This window comes from Anabas testudineus, chromosome 9 (assembly GCF_900324465.2).
Source record: "Anabas testudineus chromosome 9, fAnaTes1.2, whole genome shotgun sequence".
Taxonomy (NCBI): Eukaryota; Metazoa; Chordata; class Actinopteri; order Anabantiformes; family Anabantidae; genus Anabas; species Anabas testudineus.
Window position 1 is genome coordinate 21,323,553 of NC_046618.1, and position 22,742 is coordinate 21,346,294.

The 22,742-nt window shown below is 39.3% G+C and overlaps 1 protein-coding gene across 1 annotated transcript in view; it reads left to right on the top strand.

The window, feature by feature from the left end:
• dapk1 (death-associated protein kinase 1) overlaps positions 1-22,742 on the top strand; it is a 67,893-nt gene that overhangs the window by 36,554 nt on the left and 8,597 nt on the right. The window contains exons 8-20 of the mRNA XM_026343638.1: positions 1,453-1,605; positions 4,122-4,167; positions 4,367-4,456; positions 5,272-5,364; positions 8,037-8,156; positions 9,600-9,698; positions 10,871-10,969; positions 11,965-12,063; positions 12,151-12,348; positions 12,869-13,066; positions 15,243-15,341; positions 19,007-19,075; positions 21,556-21,772. Coding sequence (XP_026199423.1) covers positions 1,453-1,605; positions 4,122-4,167; positions 4,367-4,456; positions 5,272-5,364; positions 8,037-8,156; positions 9,600-9,698; positions 10,871-10,969; positions 11,965-12,063; positions 12,151-12,348; positions 12,869-13,066; positions 15,243-15,341; positions 19,007-19,075; positions 21,556-21,772 — 1,580 coding nt within the window. The remainder of the gene's footprint in view (positions 1-1,452; positions 1,606-4,121; positions 4,168-4,366; positions 4,457-5,271; positions 5,365-8,036; positions 8,157-9,599; positions 9,699-10,870; positions 10,970-11,964; positions 12,064-12,150; positions 12,349-12,868; positions 13,067-15,242; positions 15,342-19,006; positions 19,076-21,555; positions 21,773-22,742) is intronic.

A 22,742-nucleotide genomic window follows, 5' to 3' on the forward strand; every position in this document is an offset into this window, starting at 1 on the left:
TCTTTACATTACACAATCTTAAACATGCACAAATCTGCCTGTGTGCACATATATCTTGTACACACACATGATCTTTGTGCTGCCCACCCACACAGCTGTCATTGCTCTGCCTGGAAAGGTAGAAAATAGATTCTTCTCTGCCTATTATCACAGCAGAGCAACAGTGAGGTGCATTGACTGTTCATCTCCTGTTGTTAAAAACAATGAGATGGGGGGAAAAATGACCAGGCATAATGCAATAAGTGATTTTAGGAGCATCTCCTCTCTTTTAATGTCTGCATGACTAATGACCCAATTGCCAACAAGTGATAAAAGCTCCATTCGGCAGCTCTTAGTAGTCCCGTAGCAAGAGACACAACTGGTTATCACTTTTAAACAATTTGAAAGCCTTGTCTGAGATAATGTAACCTGAAATCATTTGGGTAAATGTCATGAATCAGCCAGTGGCTGAGTCCTAATTTGGGTTTTAGATTGTTAAGTCAGGTTTGTTTCAGCATAAAATGTGTTTATCATGCTTTTTTGTGTCCCATTTGGGAGCCATTTTAGGAAATCGGTGGATACATTTTTGCTACAGAACCCTGAATTAACACTTTCCTGCTGTTTTTATTGCCCGACCTTGTGAAGAATTGCCTTAATTACTTGTTTGTCGTGTGCAGCTGCGCCTTTATATTGTCAATAAATTCATACAATTCCACTCAACTTGAGCTTGATCTCCTTCGCCTCAGCTGGCATGTTAATTGGTGTATGGTGCTGATGAGCAGGAAAAGAAGGAAGCCCAGGATTTGTCACAGACTGGTTTAACGGTCCGGGTTCCAGGAGACTGCAGCTGCGTTAACATGCATGACTGGATTTTGTGCATTAGAAATGCCTTTTGTTGCACGTTGGGAATATTATCCTATCACTTTATGTGCTGATTTTTGAGTGTGTTCAGCTGAACCCCCCCACTCAGACATTTTCGTAGCAACTTAGAGCAGTCCAGCTGGCTGTCCTGGACAATGTTTGACTAACACACACCAAACACTTCATTTTCATAGCAAAGCTTGAATAATGAGTCACCATTAGTTGCTACGCGGCTCTGTAATCACATTCCCCATATCACAGTAAGAGTACTAAGGTCTCCGTTTCAATTTAGAAGAATAATCAACGGCAAGAGTGTTGATAATTCAATGAATTCCCTTTCCTTTTGATTACAAGAGCCACTGGGAGCCACAAGTTGGATGATGAACAAGCATTGCTACTATTAAAGTAGATTAAATGGGAGGTTTTGAAATTGCTGAGCTGATTAAAGCATAAATGTAGAGCTGAACATCCAGTGACAAAGAAGATAGGTATTCAAAAAGATGCAGTGCTTCAATTTTTGCAATTTTTCACTTAATAAATTTCCCAGTTCACTAGATTGATCAACTAATATTGGTCTGGAACCTCATCAATAACCTTTCACATGTATTTCAGTCTCAGTGGTGCGTCTCCATTCCTGGGTGACAACAAGCAGGAGACGTTGGCAAACGTGTCGGCCGTTGACTACACATTTGACGAGGAATTCTTCAGCAACACCAGTGTCCTGGCCAAAGATTTCATAGCAAGGCTTCTTGTCAAAGACCCCAAGTATGTATCATTCTGTCTTTCCATTTCCAACATTTTAAAATCTGCTTCAGGAAGAAACATTAAAACTGTGTTTTTGCTCTGCTGAAACATCTCTAGATTGAGTGTATCATCATCCATGTTTTATTGTGGATTAAATGGGTGATTTGTGATTAATCGTTAGCATCTACTAGTGACAGAAATGCTTGAGGTGACATGTTGCTTGTTTGGTTGGAGAAAACTCAAAAGTATTTAATGTACAATCCTACCACACAGAGTAAAGCACAAAGGTCTCCTGGCACCAGAAAAGTTTGTAAACAAAGACCTTTGTGACTTTTGTGATATTCACTCAAGTAACCGGGTTACAGTCGGCTTTCTCAAGAAAGCTGATTTCCTAAGTGTCATATAAACAGGAAACATGGTTTCTGTAATCGTGGTAGTGGTTTAGAGAAACCTGATTTTCCGAGGTAGATTTCTCCTGGAAAACTCCAGTTACTCTGCCAACCAGATTTTAATTGGCTTTCTGCAACAGCACGTGCAAAACAAAGGCTGCAGACACTCACCAGTCTACTATTATCAGCTGAGACGTGCGGCTAGATGAAAGGAGAGATCATTACACAGAGCCTAATGATGATAAATCAAGGCACCCCTTGATTGACAAGAAACTTTCATAGGTTTATCACCTATTAAATTTTGGCTCTTATATTTCTGTTTTTTCAAAGACCCTCAAAGGCTGACAAGAAAATGTAAAACATGCTTTCTGCAGGTTTCCTCATAAACTCTCCTGTTTTTAGACTCTTTTCTTGTAAATGAGTTGCTCTAGCAACAACTGAATGTGCAGCTCCACTTAAAGACACTAACTGCCATCAAAACTCCTTTTTGTTCCTCCTCATAATTGCACCTGCTTCTCCAGAACAATGGAGCAAGAGCGTGGGGACTAACAGAGGTGAAGGTGTAGGTTTAGAGCTAATTTCATTGAGAGGCTGAAACAGTAGAAAAAGAGGCAGTGAAGGGCAGGCACAGACTGCTTTAATCAGGCAGCGAGCAAAAGGGTAGACTAACTATACCAACTTCAACTAATGGGCCTTTTAGAAATCTCCAGACGTAGTGAATCAACATGGAACAGCTTTTAATTGATCTACGTTGTGAGCAGATATGGATCCACTCAGCTGCCAGGAAAATTAATGAAGATAATCTCCAAGAAGACACACTTTAATAATGTTCTGCATTACACTGGACTACACTGTTCACTGATGCACCAATGCCAACGGCACATTTCCTCACATACGATGTAGAGAAACTACAAGACTCTGCTTAGACATTAAGTTCACTGCTATTTAAGCAGGAAGAGTGATGGTTTATGAGTTCTTACGTTCACTAAAGTGTGTTTGAACACACCTGTGTTGGAATAGTTAGAAACAGGGATGTGATCGTGAACAGGAGGAAGTGGTGTGTTTACTGAACTAAACTGTCGGCTCATGTTGAACACGCTGTAACATTTACTAAACATTGTCTTTTTGTTTTCATTGTTAGTTTACAGCCAGTGTGATAAGGGGATGTAGCAGTGGGCTGAAGGAAGTGGTGTCTGTACTTTCAACCACATCAGTTCTCAGACTAGTTTAAGACTTAATGTCAGGTGTAAATTAAATAATTCATGTTTCAGGCATGAAACTGTTAATAATAGTTTGATATAATCTTTGTGTAGCAAGGCTGGCGTTGGATTGGATTAAATAATCTTACTTGCTACACAAATTGTAGTAATTAATGTTTTCTCAGATATTTCCCGTAGTTTGTTTCAGTACTCTAACTAGGTGTCAGTGAAGAGAAGTGAGATGCTTTAGTTTAACAAAGGTCAGTATCTTTTATGTGGATTTGATCCGAAACAAAGAGTTCTGGGAGCTGTCTGAACATGGCCGAATATTCATCACACTTACTGTTACTGTTGAGTTTAAATAGAAATAATTAAGATGATTTTATAATAAAGTGGAATATTCACAGCTATATCATTATTCTGCATCTAAATGGGAGCGAAACTTTACTTTTATCCATTTGCACACAGCTGTGTTTGTGTTGAATAATCCCTTGTTCAACTTGCTCAGAGACTGCTCGCAGCAATCAGTGTCTCTGACTATGAATAGGAGGCTGGTTTTTATTTATTATTTAAATCACTTCTCTGTTTTTGCAAATATAATTTAAACTTAAAAGATTTCAAACAAACAAAAATCCTTCAGGGTTCATTACAACCAGTAAACAGAAAATCACCTTGAGGCAAAACTTGTGTTTATATTTTTATAATGTACCAGCCCTTATTTATTAAAGACTTTATTTATTTAACCACAAACGTTTTATGCCAAACATTGCTCATGGATATAGTGATGGCAGGTAAAAGTAATTGACATTAATTTATAGTTTCTTTAGAGGGATTTTTAGCACTGAATGAGACTGGTTCTTATCAGGAGCTGTTTAATATCTGAAGACGCTCACAGAGACACAAACAGTTCTCTCTCTGTTCTTAGTTATTATGTATTTTCTCTCCCCAGAAAGAGAATGACGATTCAGGACAGCCTCCAGCACCCCTGGATCAAGGTTAGCCTCCCTGTAGTTGACTGATCTCTATTTAATTTAAATCTTTCTTATTTACTGTTAACTTGTTTTTAAATATAAATGGTTTGAGCTTATAAGTTGAATGTTAGCAAACTAACTGTTTCTGTACCACGTTAGAAGAGCCAAGAATATTCTCATAAACCTTTTCCAATAAAAATATTTGTTGTGTTTGCAAAATCAGCCAAAAGATACTCAACAAGCATTGAGCAGGAAGGAGTCGGCTGTCAACATGGAAAAGTTCAAGAAGTTTGCAGCCCGAAGAAAATGGAAAGTAAGTGTTTAATTTTACACACTCAAGTTGAAGGAAATATAAATCACTGCACATTACAATGAAACAATTTGACAGTTTCCTCCCAAAAACCTTCTCAGACACTCTTTGGCGACACCATAATTGCTGCAGGCTCACCATAACCATCAGAAGTACCGCCAGTGCTGCTTTAGCGGTCGTCTCTTTGTCAGTTTTGGTTCATCAGAGCTGACCCAGCACTGCTCCGAGACTGCAAGAAGTTTTAGGATTGTTTATCTGTGGTGGTTAGGCAGTGCTGTCATGCCACGTCTTGGTCTTCTGCTCAGGCTTCCAGTAAGAGTCTGGCAGCCAGCAGCTTATGGCTTTGTAACAACCTTGATTTGACTTTGTGTTGGTTTATTTCCAATAGGAGTGACTGCAAAATATGACAAAGCACAACAAGTATAAATGTGATTTGTTTTTAAAGTGGTTTTTAAAAAGTCTGTGAGAGTTTATTAAACATTTCACCATACACCAATTAAAATCCAACTGTAATCGAGGCCAGATTCTGTGGAGTTTAAATCCAAAAGACGGAGAACCAGATTGCAGCTCAAGACTAAAATCTGTTGGAGTACCATTAGTAAGCCTTCATAACTTAACTCTTAAATCTGTTTGCCAATAATTGCAAGGTGGTGTTAACCCTTAGCTTAGTGGAAAAACACAACAATCCTAAGGTGATCAATTACTTATAAACTCATATCAATAAAATTATCAACGACCCCACACACATGCTGTGCGAAAAATGTTGATAGCCCCTTTAAAATAACTTGGTCGTGAACGATTATCCTTCTCTTTTGCAGCAATCTGTACGACTCATCTCTTTATGCAACCGCCTGTCCCGCTCCTTCCTGTCCAGAAGCAACATAAGTGTGGCTCGCAGTGATGATACTCTGGTAAGATCTCGAAACCTACTACTGTGTATTGACTGAACTATCATGAACGCACACATCCTACCTGTTGTTCTACTCATTCAAGAACAACAATTGAAGCACATCACAGGCAGGAATGATCTTAATGGCTCCAGATGGAGGGGAATTCATTCAGTTAATTGGATGTTGCAGGTTTTTACACTATCAAGGCTTTAAATTGCTCTTGAGAAAAGCATCTCCAACATGAAAACGATTGCTGTTATCTCCACAGTCTTATTTTTAATAAAAGCTAAATAAAAGTAATTGGCTGGAGACTGGCAACTTAATGAGGTTCAGATTTCTTTTATTAAAGTATTAAGATCCCTAGCTCGAGGTAGTATCTCTGATATTTTCAGCTCAGCAGTCCCTCCGTGAATCTCGAGTTCCTACATGTGATTGACATGGTCTTCATTTCAAGTGCCACAAGTCAGGTGTAGGAATTTCAGTGTGTGTAACCTGAAAACCAGGTCATGCTGGAGGAATGTTCCTCCAGAGAAGGCGGCTTTTGTATGTCTTGTAAATGATCAAGTTGTAATATAAGATAAACGTAACAAAGCTTTGTATGGTATTTCTGTGTTCATTAGTTGATAATGACAAGTCTAAGAGATGTGGAAACGTTAGTGTCTTTAAGAGGCTTAATCATTTACAGCACATTAGCAGCAGGCCAAGGCCAGTCCTGCTCTGTCGTCACAGCATTACACATCAAACATTACACATCAACTTCCTTGTGTCGCAGGTGAGTTGACAGGTAGAAAACACACTGAGGATGCTACTCCCCCTCTAGTCCACAAGCAGAACTGCGGCATGGGCTGACATTTACAAGTTCAAGTTTACCAATACATCATCGTTTTACTGTATTTGCGGAGCTCTTTCAGGGCTGAGTGCTTAAAGACCACAGAGGTGGGTTTTAGTGCAGCTCCCGCTCTGTAAATGATCTACTGAGAAGTTGTCTGTGTTCAGCTTTAGACGCTCTGTGTCAGAGGGTGGAAGAGCACGAGTGAGACATAAAAAATATCAGGGCTGCAAGTAATGATTATTTTCATTATTGAAACCCTCAGTTTAAAATGTGCTACAGGAGAGTTATGATGGTACTATAAGTGATTTTTACCACATTTTCATATTCATGCTCCTTGTAGGATTTATATTACAGCTATATGAGCAGTAGTGAATTTAACTTACTAACATTGTAATATTGTAATACCTATGTGATTTGTAGAAGCATGAATAAAAGCTATTTTTCATTATCATAATGTAGTTGCAGAATTCTTCCTAAGAAGAAGTTTGTTTTGTTTTTCAGTTTGTTGTTTGCTGTTGTGAATTTAAGGCTTAAGAGTACATTGATTTTTGTTTTTATTGTCTTGTACATTTGGTCAAGATATTTTTTTCCATTATCTTTTGTACAGATGATATAGCCTAAAGAGTTCAATATTCATCTAAGGCGGTCTCTCTCATAGGGGAGTACTAGAACCCCTAGGTATACTGTTCAGTCTGTTCAATAAAGTAAAATAAAGATATACATAGTTTAACTCAGTCCCACTTTGCAGTTGTATGGTGAACATGATTCAGAGAGTGTAGTGCAATGCCTTCAATTCAAAACCAAAAATCTTCACTTTACAATAGGGTGATAAATCGCAAGATCCACAAATTGTTACATTTGACAAGCTAGAACAATACAACACAATACAATGTATGTTGATTGGTTTCCTGTCAGTTGACAGCAAGAGAAACTCAGAGAAAAGGATGACTACAGGTTAATGTCCCTTAGTTAGCAAGCTAAGGTAACAAGCAAGGAATACCTCAAAAAACATTTTGAGGGAGAGAAGAGTTTTACTCATTCCTGCTGCTGATCTTTTAAAAAGTCTGCATGTTTTTGTTCCAGATATCAAACATTTTTTTGTGTTTAAAAAAAAAATAAAAAAAAATGAGTGTGTGTGTGTGTGTGTGTGAAGATACAGAAGCAAAGATGTCACACACAGGATCAAATGAAGGGAAACTACATCAGCAGTATTTCTTACTTTCTTCTATTGCTGGTGATGTTTTTTCACACTGGCAGTTTGTTGCTAGAAGCCTGTTCCAGAAATAATACACATCAAAGAGAAAATAAGGCCAGTAGGTAACATCACATCGTCCTGTGTCATGAATGACAATTTTTATAACATGAAAATCCCAAACCACTGCGCTGACAGTGAATCCTGAGCAGTGTGTTCACTGTTCACACATATTTGTGTTTGTGTCTCTCTGCGAGGGTTTAGTCATGGCCCTCGCAGCAGGGAGGTTATGTAGAGGAATGTAGCTGGAGTATCACGCTTGGCTGAGCAAACGCCGCATCAGCTTTGCCTTCGTCTCCACTCCTCCTCACCTCCCCGCCCCTCTCCTCTTCATCTCTTTGTGCAGCGGAGCGTCACAGCCGATTTCTGTGTCGTCCAGCCACCTCTGAAGGCTGAAGGTTACCGGGTCACACATCCCAGACAGGAAAAATAAAAGGCTTGATTTGCTTTGAAACAAAACTACAGATGATGCAAAGATGAAAAAGAAAAATCTGCTGGATTTCTGCATGTATGAAAGAAGGCCTTAGGCAGGCATGTGATAGAAAGAAGTCATAGCATGACATCTCACATTAAACAGTTCAATAAAAAATGTCTTTCCCACTCTTTTAGGATGAGGAGGACTCCTTTGTGATGAAGGCCATCATCCATGCCATAAACGACGACAATGTGCCCGGTCTGCAGCACCTGCTTGGATCCTTGAACAGTTACGACGTCAACCAGCCAAACAAGGTGACAAACACAAAAACTGCATAATAATATATTATTTTACTACTTTAATTTCTGATGTATTATTTTGAAAGTGTTTACTGTTCCTGTTTTTTAAAGAAACCCAAACAAATTTTGCAGAATTTACATCCTCGTGATTTGAAGTAATAAACCCTTCTAATATAACAACAGCATGCGCTGCAGTCCACCAGTAGACATATTTATCAGCTGATTTGTCAGGGATCTCATAACCATTTGTCAGGGTGTTCTACCCTGCAGCAAGCACCACTGCCTCTTTTAGAGACTGAATGGAAGTTCCTGATCACAAGGTCACAAATTGAATTTTGTGTTGTCAGCGACCCAGTTTATTTAAGACTGCACACAAAGTTTGTTCCTGAGACAGATGGTGGTTGATGCTGTGTCTTACTGGTGTGTTTGAATGAACATAAAGAGACGGTGATCAAGATGACTGCGTGAGACTGAGCACTAGATACAGTCTTCCCACCAAAATAAAACAGACAAAAAAGAAAACAAAACCAGACAGAGATTGTAAATATTAACCGTGCATTTAATAAATCAAAATAATACATTTAAAAATTAGAGATATTCACAGATATGTCTATAAAACACATGTCAACTTCATGTCCAAATCTTGAATTTGTCAGCAGAGCGTGTTTGGTAAATGCAAATTAAATACAGCCTCAAAAGAAACGGTTTGTCATTTATATGAACCCTCCCTTTAAAAAAATAAATCTAAAAGAATCACTCTCACTCTGCAGTTAATTAGCTACAATGAACTAAGACTAATGTAGACTTCCTTTTTGAAGATTATGTTTTTGTTATTGTAGCTTTAGAGAGGTGTTGATTTACCTGCATGAACAGTTTGTAAGCTGTAGTTTATTGTACTGACGAATAGAATTAATTATGTGTTTGTATTAATTAAATATTCACTATTAAGTATGGCAAACAGTTGAAGTGCATCTTCTTTTGTTGTTGCTTTATACCATCAACCTCATGGTGAGTTATATATTAAGACACAACTCCCTCATTTTCATTATACTTGCTGCTTTAGGGACTTTTTTTGACAGCTCATGGGTGATGAGGGATGTGTGGTATTATTAAACTCAGTGAAGCGTATAAAAAAGAGAAACAGGAAGGAAAAGATGAGAGGGAGGATGTAACAATACTATGTGGAAAGAAGGAGGAGAATATGAGTGTAGTCAGTCACAGAGAGTCTGAGAGACGCTAATAACGAATGTAAAAGGAGTTTGAGTCCTGGTAATTGCCAGATTTCTAACTTCTGGAACAGGTTCAGAAAATGTAACCTTGTCATCTTACATCCTCTTCTTACTTCTCATCCATATTTTGTCAGATTGTGGTGTAGAGCGCCATTCTTAGTAAATTAAAAATGAAAGTAACAGATCATGGTCACTGAAAACTGAACATAACAATGTGTTTGCATTGCAGCATGGGACTCCTCCTCTTCTGATTGCAGCCGGTGGTGGTAACATTCAGATTATTGAGGTTCTGATGAGAAAAGGCGCAGACATCCAGGCCCATGACAAGGTGAACCCTCATGTGTTTGGACTAATCAGTGTTGTTCTGACTGGGATCTGTAGAGTCTAATAGACGGGCATTAAAATAATCAGAGCTGCAGTAACGAAGCCTGAAAAATGTGACAGACCTATACTATAGATAAAGGTATCTGTGGAGTTCTTGCATTGAACTGAGCTGCAGCTGCTTGTAGAAATTAGCAGATGCTACTGTGGTATATAATTTAAATATTCTGAAAAGTTGGACTCTATTACTAATCCAACCATCTGTTCAAAACCTGTGAACCTGTGAAAGTGCATGTTCCTTAAACTAGACTTACTTCAACATTATTGTCTCAGATATAAGTTTGTGACTTAAGACCATGAGTAAAAGATGATGAAGAGGATTTTAGAAGACTGGGGCCAATCACAAATTCATTAATTAATATGCACAGTATAAGATTGTACACATATAATTTTCTGACCTTTGATAGATGTGACATCATGTGTTAACAATTACTGTATTATGTTGTTTGTTAGACAAGGAAAGACTTGACAAAGGCTGCTCTTTGCTCACTGTCCTGAAGCAGACTAACAATAACAGTGTCATCTGTATACTTATAAATAGTCCTGTTTTCACACCTGCTTTGACACATATTCTGTGTAGCGGATAAATAATAAATAGGGGAGAAAGTATACATTTTGCAGAGAACTACTTGGTCAGATAAACTCCATTACCCTTTACTCTTTGTGCCATATTAGTTTAAAAAAACCCGAAATCCAACATGAGGTTGTTGCTGAAAACATTTTTTTAAGAAGCCAACAGGCTAAAATATGTTTTGGTATTCTGATGATATGATCAGTGGTGTTTTAATCTAACTGAATTCATGATTCTAAACAGTTTAGAATAATAAAATAACATACAATTGTTATATAGGTATATGTTTTTCAGACTCAGATGCTGTAAATGCACAGAGCTTTCACACTTGCCAATTGTTACAGTTAGCTAACACTTCGCAAGAATTTGGCTAGTGCATCTCCAGGCAGCAGCATGCTGGCAAGTCCTCAAAATAGTTTTATGACAGAAATATGGTGTATAGTATTTTGGGAGGATGTGTTCGTATCATTTGGCTGCAGGCACAATCCACAAGAGCTTCATTTTTACAGTAAAGGTCAGGAATAAATCCCCAAATGTTCCCTCCTCAGAGTGGAGCCAATGCCATCTACTACGCAGCGAGACACGGCCATGTCGAGACCCTGAAATTCCTTCATGAAAAGAAATGCCCTCTGGATGTCCAAGATAAGGTGAATCTAGTGACTCCTTTTTTTTTTAACACTAACATACATGCAGAAAAACACACACTCACTCGACTTCACCACCCTCTGTAATCTGCTATCTACTCACACACTCCCACCTCATCAACCCGCTTTAATTCTCCAGAAACGCGCACACACACATCTCACACCTGGGGAGAAAACCAGTTACTCTGACATTTTATCAGCTGATTTGCTGTTGCTATAGAAACTGGTCTTGGCGAGAAAGACGGGTTACGTGGTGTGTTTGCTTTTGATGCCGGTGTAGCCTCCATCACAGAGCTTGCTCAGGGAGCCAAAATCCCAAAAGCGTTTTCCAATCTCTTCAATCATTTTCCCTCTGTCGGTGTCCTCTCCTGACTGTGAGCAGAGTCCTCCTCCACGAGAGCAGAGCTAATCTTCACTCCAGGCACTGTCCTGATGATTATCTAGTTCCTGTCCAAGGATCATTAAGGTTTTATCTAACTTTATTACACTATAACTCCGAAATCACAGGATGAGGTGTCTGCGTGTAGCTAAATTAATCGTCTTATGAAAAGGGGAAAGCCATTTCAACACCTCCATAGAAGGCAAATTTTTCCTTTCCTTTGAGTTTTTACACAGTCGCTCTAAATAAATAGATCTGTAACGCCTCCCCCCCTCAACATAAACCCATTAGACGTTATTTTGAGCAATTCTCACCTACAAGAGGTGTCTTGGGTGTTGTTTCACATAAGCTAACAAGCTTTTGCTCTGACTGGCAGCCATAATGTTAGAGTTGATGGATCAATTTTTAATGTCTGCATGCAGTACAGTGGACTGTAAAATCTAAATGTCTTGTCTAAGTGGAAGTTTTAGAAAGTTACTGACTCACACTGACTAACAGGAATAGGCGTTCACTGCTGATATTTCGTACTTTAAAGTACTTTATGTTCACATAAATAGTTCTTTTTAATTTAGTTTGTTTTTCAAATGCTGAACAGCTGACATTTTCTGTTTTCCTGCAGTCGGGAGAGACTGCTCTTCACGTGGCAGCTCGCTATGGCAACGTGGACGTGGTGAGCTACCTGTGCAGCATCCAGGCCAACCCAGACCTAGCCGACAGGGTAAGGACATGCACACATTCACAACAATATGCTGCATTTGATTAGAGTGCTTTCTTCATTTTTGTGCATTTTATGTTTTGATCCCAGGAGCAGGAGACCCCACTGCATTGTGCCGCCTGGCACGGATACTCCACTGTATCCAGAGCGCTCTGTCAGGCAGGATGCCACGTGGATGCCAAGAACCGCGAGGGCGAGAGTCCGCTGCTGACAGCATCTGCTCGGGGCTTTGTGGACATCGTGGAGTGTCTGGTGGAGCACAGGGCCAATCTAGAAGCAACCGACAAGGTGATAAACTTAATCAGTTCATAGATGCACAACATAGTTAGCTGTCTTTTTTTGTGTGAGAAAACTAGACCAAAACTAGACACATCAGTCCACTTAACATTTCACTCCTTGCTCTGGTAGGGAATCTCTTTTCAAGACCCTGATCATTCTCTCAGCTTCAGGGTCTGCCTTAGTTTTCCCATCTGGTTTCTCCCAACAGACTTAAACTAGTGTGGTCAACAGGGCACACTGAAAAATGAGTAAAAACATGTCCTACGGGTTTCAGCGAACTGATGGAAGACGTAATAACTAACATTAACGTTAAGCCCTCAGGGTGCCCATGTAGCTGAAAGTTAAAAGATAGAAACAATAAACCATAACAGAAGCCTACGGGCTTCAGTCACCTCTGTGGGTCACAGTCTGATAGAAAACCAGGAGCTGTATCTTTGAATCTGGTGTTTGTGTGTTGTGTGTTGTGTGTGTGAGTGTGTGTGTGTGTGTGTGTGTGTGTGTGTGTGTGTGTGTGTGTGTGTGTGTTCAGGACGGCCACACAGCGCTCCACCTGGCTGTAAGGAGGTGTCAGGTTGAAGTGGTCCGCTGCCTCCTGAGACACCAGTGCAATGTGGACAAGCAGGATCGCCATGGCAACACACCGCTGCACATTGCCTGTAAGGATGGAAACCTGCCAATCGTCATGGCGATCTGCAGCGCCAAGACAACCCTCGACCTTCCCAACAAGGTGAGGAAAGCATCTTCCTATCACCTCCACTCCCTGATATCGGTCCAGTCTTTGACTTCTAAACACTGAACTAATATCAGGCTACAGTCCAGCATTTGTTAAAGGCACAGTTCACCAAAATAAAAAAAGGACAATCACTTAACTTTAACTCTAAATATATCTAACCAGCTCTGGAATTCCCCCCTTTAGGAAACAGTGAGGTCTGTAGGTAGATGTGCTCTGTATATGAAATTCCCCTCACCTCTATAGTATGCGAGCATGAATGAAGTGAGTATGAATAAGCATGAATCTCAGAGAGATACCTCAAAACTACTAAGGAAACCAACTACTTTGTAGTCATAGTCAATACAAAAAGTAAATGCTTTTAAAGGCAGACGTGAAACGGTTGCACAGAGATTTGTACAGCTCAGACAAAACAAAGCACATAAAGAAATAGTTTCCCAGCTTGGTGTGGAAGAACTTCATTGCTCTGCACAGAGCTCCGTCCTAAACCAGATCCATCCCTCTCGGGATGAACTGGAACAGCAACAGTGAGCCAGACTTTATTTCCCAACATCAGTGTTGGACCTCACTCATGCTCTTGTGTTTTAATGGGAGAAAATCACCGTGGCCAGGTTCCAAAATCTTCCCAAAACAGTAGAGGCTTTTATAGCACACAGGCCAAATTGTGGGATGAATAAACAGGGAAAGCAAACATATTACAGGGATTAAAGGGATTTTCTGTATGTGTTAATTTGATGTCTAAGGATTTTTGCTGTATGAGCCAATCTAATCTAGATTCAATATGTTTGTAAAGATGTTTAATGTAGATCTGCCAACGGTGGTCGTAGCTGAAATTAAAAACTGACCGTAAGTTAGACTAGAACATAGTCAGTATTGTGTTGTCTGTAAGCCTTGAAAAAGCAGCTTTCCTGTTTGGGTTAACTGGACATTTAAAGAACGTCTCGCATATATTTGGTTTATATTTGACTGAAGATCCCATCCTGCTTTGCCTTTCTGCCAAGCACGACTTCCCACACATGTTTCTGTCTTTGGTGATTTCGCATTCTATTTTGACACCATCCATTTTAATACATTCTGCGATGGGATTGCTTTTCTCAGACACTGCTCGGCCTCTCAGCTTTTGCATACCAAACTCTTCTTTTTATTTCCAAACGTAGTACAGTGAAGTGAAGTGTATTCGAGGTAGACTGCACTGCTGAGATGTACTGATTTATTCACCGTTTTGGCTTTCTGCTTGTATGTATTTTTTAAAGCCTAACTAAAGCGCATATCAGACATAACTGTGGCTGTTCTTCACTGTCAGCTGAAGTCACTGGGGAGAAAAATGAGAAGGGTGGAATTGAAAACGTCTCCTGTTTTGTTTACAGCAGAATCAAATAGGATGAATGGTTTCTTGTTTTTTCAAGTTGTGACAAACATGAATTGATTGAAATGCGGCTTTCAAGGATCCTTATTTTTGTACTGAGTATTGATATTTTCCTCTTCCTGTGAGGGTTCTTCACACAGACTATAACTGCATCCTGAGTCTCTTAAAGGATTGCTCCTTGAACGGCCAGGAAGTCATTCCAGTCTTCCACATCCCAATATAAGCTCTGAGAAGCCAGGATATAGGAGTGATGTTTACCAAGAAATACATTTAAAAAATAATGTAGCTCATATTGATGTGTACCCAGTGCTGGAACACTCTGTATTGTAATTATTGTTGTTACTGTGTGTGTATATGAACAAATACAAACTGAAAACCCAAAGTCACCAAAGAAGACTTATAGTACTTATAAAATGGCAAGAAAAAGTATGTGAAATGTGAAATTTCATAGTTTTTTACATTAATTTGTCATTTGTGTTTTGTCTTTTGCAAAACTTCAGCCGTGCAGCAATGTTCTTTTTAGTAAGGAAAAGCTTCCTTTGTGGTGTCCTGCCATAGACACGCTGCTAGTTCAATGTCTTACACAGATGTTAGCCAGTTCCAATGATGCCTTCAAATCTTTGGCGGTCACTCTGCGTTGTTACTTTACGTCATTAATGAGTGTTTGTTGTGCTCTTGGGGTCATTTTGACTGGCCGCCCACTTCTCGGTAAAGTAGCCACAGTCCCAAAGTGCCTCCCTTTGTAGGTTGTTTGCCCAACTGTAGACTGTGAATGTGGTGCTACTTCATTTTTCTCTCTTTATCCAGCATGGCAGAACTCCCCTCCACCTGGCTGCTAACAACGGGAGCCTCGAGGTCGTGCGACATCTCTGCCTGGCTGGAGCCAACATCGATGCTGTGACCAACGTAAGTCACCACATGTATTGTTCTATTCACTGACTCCCTGCACACTACAGTTTTAGCAGCAAGATTAGAGCTGTAAATTATCTCAGGCACTGCAGGTAACTGTGAAAGCAGCTGTTTCCATCACCATAATGCAGCCTCTCTTTGTATTTTGATTAATGAAATAAATAGTGTATCAATAGTGGTAAAGCATCTTCTGTATCTTATGTCTTCTGAGGGATGTCACCCTGAATGAAGTGGATATACAGCATACATGACAGGACTCACACTGTACAATCTGAAAATATTTCTCTCTGAATAATGGCTTAATTGTATGGTGAGTTATTAATTTTCTGCTCGAGCAGCCGAGCAAGTCACTGCTCGTTTCTTACACACACATTCTTAATAAAAGTAGAAACGCTGATGACGGCTTTTTAGCTTAAACTGGATTTAATCTGCAGAAATGCATTATGAAGCTTCCCTCCTGATACTGAGCTAAACCACCTTTTATTTTCTACAGTCTCTCCCTCTGTGAGTTTAAAGCTTATAAATCTTAATGTGTTTCCTCCTTTTTATCTTTGAAATTGATTTAATCTCTTGACCTACCTTAAATTTGCATTTAAGTGACTTCATAGTTTTAACAAATCACCCTTTTTACCTTTCAATGTCTTATACCCTTTAAGGTCTGTATCTGTCTGTTTGAGTGCTTTTAAGCTCTGTATCATTTATATACTGGAATTCATATTTGCCATTAACCTCTTGGGCATATAAGTGTACCAGCACTCTAATAATTTTATGAAAACATAAAAAATGTTAATATTCCAAATATTGACCTTATCATATTGACTTTAAGCATAAATAGCCAAGCATGACACCTAACTCGAAAGCTTGTTGATCATCTTTTCATGAGTTTCAGTCATTTTACAGTAGGATTTATGCAGCAATAGTTTGTTTATTTGGAAACTTTACGATTTCTTCTGCTTCGTGTAATATGCTGCTCAACATGAGCATGCACCAGTGAGAGAGACTGTGTAGAAGACTGATGAACACATGACAATAAGACAATTATGGATTTAATTTCTATGGTCACAATAATACTTCAGTGAAATCTTATAAGTCCTAAACTCTTACATTTCATGACTACGTTGAGTTACTCATTGAGAGCTCCAACAGCTGCAGGCTACGAACTTTTATCAAACTGTTGAGGATCAAATAGAGAGTCGACGAGGCGCAAGGAGTACAGACCAGATTCAGTCATCTTATCTGGATGTGAGTGTGTTTGACCTCAGAGATTGCAGGGAGTCCCTGTCAGCTCATGTAATGGAGGATTAAAAAGTGTTCAAAACCTCAGCTTTATTGGCTTCTGTTTCGTCTGGCATTTCTAAATGTGTAAACCTCAATTTTAGTTTTGTTGATTTAATATCTCTGTCCAACACATAAAATGTATTATTTTATTAGTAGATACAGTTTCTGTGTCTTGGTATTATCTGCATAACAGCAGAAATTGAACCTGTTTTACTTGCATTACTTAATTTCCTTTGTCCACTGGGGACATAACCCCAGGATTGTTTTCTATCCTAGTAACATGTTGAGCCTCCCCCAAAGTTAAGCTAATCTTGGCTGCAGTAGCTCGTCTGTCACAGGTCAGCATCAGGTCATTTTTATTTTTTCAGGTTTTCTTTTGCCTGGAGGAGTCGATATCAGTGCAGCATTTGGGATGTGATCTGCCTCAATTTGAATCCCATTTACCAGACATCACAGCCTTACCTATTCTTGCTTTGTTTATTTTCCTTTTGTTTCATAGGCCACATTGGCCTCTTAGGCATCCATTATGCAATGACTTAATGCTTTTCATATCAGCTTTGGGTTTCTGCCAGAGTTCAGACCTGCGCAACAGTTTGGACCTGATGTTGGACTTTTGTTTTTAGGGAGTAGTTACAGAACATCCAGATGTTGAATAGTAGAAAACACTAGGTCTAGGTTTTCCCCCAGTCCTCATTTATTTTATTTCATTTTTTGTGTTGTTGTCATTTTGAGTACTTTGTGTAATTATACCTCCACTGGATGTCCCACACGGAGACTTATCTTTCTCTCTCTGCATGCTCTAGCTGTTAATATTGCATGACAGCTGATGTGCTATGCATGTTTAATCTAGAAAGCACATATTGAGATGTATAATTCATTGTCCAGTGGGCTGCTGTCATTGGATTATGGAGGAGCAGCTGAAGGAGGATAGCAGTAAACTCGAGGCTCCATTTCTGTGATTTCAGTTTTAGGTTTTCATTGGATCACAAATGAAAACATTTGTGTATAAGTAAAGTCAGAATTATTTGTTTAAACTGAATTGTTCTGCATGTCGTCATTCCCCTTTCTTCAGTTTCTTTTTTATTAGACAGATTCATTTTGGACAAGCTAGTGGAACAGCCTTGATCCATTTTAGTGGATATTTAGTCTAAATAGGAGATACTGTAGATGATCTAACACTCCTTTCCAGTGTTGTGGCAAACATAACACCAGCCGTTCATCTGTCGCTGCCAAGTATCAGTAGTAATAATCGTGACACTCTGCCATCTGTGCGAGCAGAGCCCCTGCATTTGCTCACATATTAAATAACACTAAGTGGTCAATTTTTGGTTGAAGCTGCACTTCATTTACATTCACATTTCTGACATTTAGCTAATCCACACAACTTAAAGGTCAGTGTTCTCATCCTGTTATAATATTATGTGACCTTATCAGAGAGGCGGAAAACTAAAACTAAAAGGAGAATAGAGCTAGAACATCTATTGCTAGGGAATATTAAAACAACTATTTCTAATAAAATAATTAGTCTCATCTCATAACACACCCAGTTGATCGTCCTTTACTGTATGAAGCGTTGTGTAGGCGTTTCAGGCTGTCGATGCACTTTTTCCCTGCGGAGCGGCAGCCAGAGTCGGACAGTGACAGATGGCCGAGTTTGGGAAGGAGACAGGAAAGTTGTCAGGACCGTGGTGTTTTTGTGTCAGTGTGTTGAGGTGAATATAGAGAGTGTAACAACTCAGGGGTGTCGTAGAACAGGACAGAGAAGAAGAATGAGATTATGTGTACTGTAAGTATGTGTTTGTGTACGATCTCTGCAGCTGTACTTCATCTACTAGAACCAGCTGAGAGACTGCAGTGCTTTACTGTGCAGTAGCTGGGCATCAGACTAAAGGCCACTTCAGATACATCACAACAAACTGGATCTTTGAGTCTAATACGGAGTGACCATGTTTGTACCTCAGTGCACAACACACCAAACAGAACCCAAGATTTTACACAATTTAGTGATCTATTCAGCTCGTGGTGGATGGTTTGCAGAAAGAACCATAGAGAAAAACAAGTCTACGAACTTCCACTTCTCAAAGAAGAGGGTCATATAAATACAAATCTAGTTAGAAATGTCAGATAAGACACAATATTTCCAACTTTGTTCTGCTGATTTGCTATTTAATCAATGCTGCCTGTTTCCCTTTGTTCTGGAGCAGCAGACTGAAAAGTCTATTGGATGTTTGACTTCGTAAATGAAATGTCAACAAAGACGTGTATTAGAAATACTGCAGTGCACGTTTAAACAGCCAGCCGACGTGTACAGAATTATCAGTTTGTCCAGGTTTTCTCATGTACATATTTATCCCTCTGTTTTTTTCTTTCTCTCTCTGTCTCAGGATGGAAAGACTGTGGAGGATTTGGCTTCTGATGAGCACATAGTTTCTTTGTTGGGCAAACTTAAAAAGGTAAAAGTGACACAACTTTATATTTATTACTAATACTTTCTTGTTAAATGTGATTTCTTCACCACGTTGTTATTTAGCCATAATTTCTAGAATTTATATTGGGGCACTACTGAAATAGTTTTACAATTTTAAAAACCTTGTGCAGCATCTCCAGTGAAACCTGTGTTCGTTTTAACTGTTGTATTTTCAATCCAGCTCGCAAAGGCCTGCTGGTGGATGAGACTAAGACTAAAACAAAAACTGTCCTTCCACCAGCTTCTCCCATTAGTTACACTTATGTTTGAAATCCAGACATTATATGTGCTTCATGTGAATCAGGTTTAAAATATGACGAGACGAACAACCTCAACACCATCAGATAGAGAAGGTCACTTTATAGTTTTTTCACATGTAACCGACCTCGCGAAGATCGATCTAGAGATACATAAAAAAAGAGCATAACACGGTCACTTTAAATGGAATAAAGGGACAAGAAAAGACCTGTACTGTCTGATGTACAAGCACATTTCACAGACACTCACCACACAGTCTATTTCACAGCAGAGGTGTGGAGAGAGAGACGTTTTCCAACAGGAATGTGTTAGATTTGAGCATCACACCATTCGTAGACTTGGTGGCAGCCCTTAATCAACACATACAGGTGGAAATGGATGAAAGAAGCAACATTTTGTGTTTGTGACTCCCTTTAACAAGTTTTATTCTCATCAACTCTCATCTGTATTATAACTTTGAGCTGCAGCACTATATGTAGAATCTATTTAGTGAGGTTTATGGGAATCTCATTCCAGTTTTTCCCAGTCTAACTCAGATCCACAGACTTTTTTTTTACCTGAAGCTAAATGTTACACACTTCTCCTCAAATCCATTTTTCCAGAAAACCTGCTGAGATTCAGTTCAGAGCGTGAAAACATGAAAGCAGCAACTGTGAAAACAGTCATCGTCTGCATATGCTGGGCTAATTTAAGATGCTTTGGCACATTGCTGCCACATTTGAAAGAAAGACTGACTTCCCAAGAACCCAGAGAACGACGACTCAGTCCTGTTCTCCTTAACTTTAAAACTGAACATGAAGTTCTACAAAATTCATTTTAAAATGAAGTGTTGTGTTCAGATGTGAATCACACTTATTGAATTGAGAAACTTTTATTTATTGAATGCGTTACCATAACCCAGGTGGGAGTATGAAGTGCTTTAACATCCCACACAACCACTCTCAGTATTTGAGGCCACTTCTGATGTGTGACTCATCTATTGCACTGTTGAAAAAAAAAAGTCTTATATGTTAATAAATGTTATCTGTTGAATTGGCAGAATCACAGCAGCATTCAGAGGAGGCAGTCGTCTTTGTAAACAGCTTTTGTTGTTTATATATTTTGGTGTACAGCATGCCCAGAGAAACTTAGATTGGTGGGTAGATCCATTCAAATAACATCATGAGGATCGACACCACAATGACAGAGCTGCGTTTTCAAAAAGAATTTTAGTTTTTTCCTTGTTGGACAGACTGACCATCTCCAAAGAACTTCTTTATTAGTCTGTAGCATCAGATAATTGTGTTAATAGTGTACAATTGGAAAATCAGTTGATTCCAGGCGATGTAACATCTGCTACTCACCAAATATAATTAGCAAAACTAGATTGTTTAACCATGTAAGCAGCTAACATGGTCCACACTTGAATATAGTAACAATTATCATATTGAACTCTTGTACAGAGAATTAATCATCATTCATTTGGTGGACGTTTAATTTTGCTTTTGGTTTATGGTTTATAATTAATATGTTGCTATACTTTGTATTTGCAGTAATTAGCAAGATAACATAATAAAGTAGGATATAAGCATGTCAGGATGTGAGCATGTTAGCAAGGTGAAAGTGCATTTGGCACTGGGCTGAACTGCAGCTTAACGCTGCGCTCACATCAAAATTAGCTCCTTGTTTCCTGACACATTTCACCTCCTTCACTTCGTGCAACATGACTAAACTGGGACCTGTGAAACATGTCTTTCAGGAATGACTATATATTTTTCTTCTATAACTACAAGGAAAAAGGATGCAAGCAGCTGAGAAGGAGAGATCCTATTTATTTTGTGTTATCTCTAACATATCTGCAGAAACACCGACATTATAAAAATGGTCGGTAAAGTTAAGATGTTGTGAACGCTGACAGTGTTTTGTCCATAGAGACTAGAGGTCTGTTCAATGTGTGTTCAACACTAGTGTTATGTGGTTGACATGTACACAAACATGAAACACGAGGTCGTCTGAGAGTGATACTGTGTCTGATGTGTTTGGAACTCTACTGTATGTGGAACAATGTCTGACAAAGTGAAGTCTACCATCTGATTTTTAGGACTTTTTGAAGTCTAAACACTTGGGACTCTATGCCAGACACTAGATAATGTTGTCTCTTTGTGACCTGAACTGCCACTGCTTTTTAATATATCCTTGTCTTCGACTGTGGTGTATTTTCTGGGTCAGGACAACCACAAACTGAGCTACATCCAGCAGCTGAAGCCCACTCAGACCGTCCAGCCCAGAATCAAGCTGAAGCTGTTTGGACACTCGGGGGCCGGGAAGAGCTCCCTGCTCGAGTCTCTGAAATGTGGAATCCTGCGCAGCTTCTTCAGGAGGAGGAGGACGCGCATGAGCAACTCGACGCGCCACCCCAACTCCCCCATCAACTCCAAACCTGCAGGTAGGTAACAGAAGGATCAGGGGAAGCTGTGAACCAGCTCATCTGCCAAAGATCCGAATATTTATTGTGCCAAAACATGAAACTGTAAATAATTTTATTTTATGTAATTATAAGAGGACCAAGTCATAATCACATGGATATGGTTCCCACAATTAAATGAAAACCACTTGTAATTATGTGATAAAGTCTTGAGGTGAAGACTGATGATGAAATCATTCAAAATGAGTGGCTCTGATTCACTAAACCCAGAACAATGCAGCGATCAGATAGTGTCCAAATACAGTTGTGTTCAGTGGATAAGACAGTTTTACACAACGACACTAGGATCGGAAATACTGAAGAGTGATGAAATCAAGGGCTTTGATCACAGGGGGTGATAGGAAGAAATACCAGATAGTGATTGATTAACACTCATTTTTACACTGAGGTACAAGATCTCTGACTTCAGATAGTCACAGATCAACAAAACTAATCCAAGATATGTTTCAGGTCTTTGAGCATCATACAACCTCCTCCTGGTGACCACTTTGAGGTTCATCAGGCCTCAGCATGTGTCCATATAGTTTTTTAGTTTAGTTTAGTTTTTTTAACAACATTAGTTGTTAGATTTGTAGAACATTAAAAGCAGGATTTTACAATTAGCTTCACAGTATTTGCAGCAGACATTCTCGGTTCTTTTGACTGCTGCCGGGCTTAAGAAAGGCTTTTCATGTTTTTTAGTTGTGGCGGTCAGTTCTGCGCACAGCGACTGTCTATGGACGTGTTGTGCATAGTATAACAAAACACTCGTTCACACACACACACACACACACACACACTCGTTCTTCAATCTCTCTGTATTTACACCCTATCTCACCTCACACACACACATATACCATTGAGTCTCCTTTAAGCGCTCTCTTTTGCAGTGCACAGGCCTATTACCTCCCAGACAGACCTGATACTCTCAGATAATGATGGGTTACGTTAC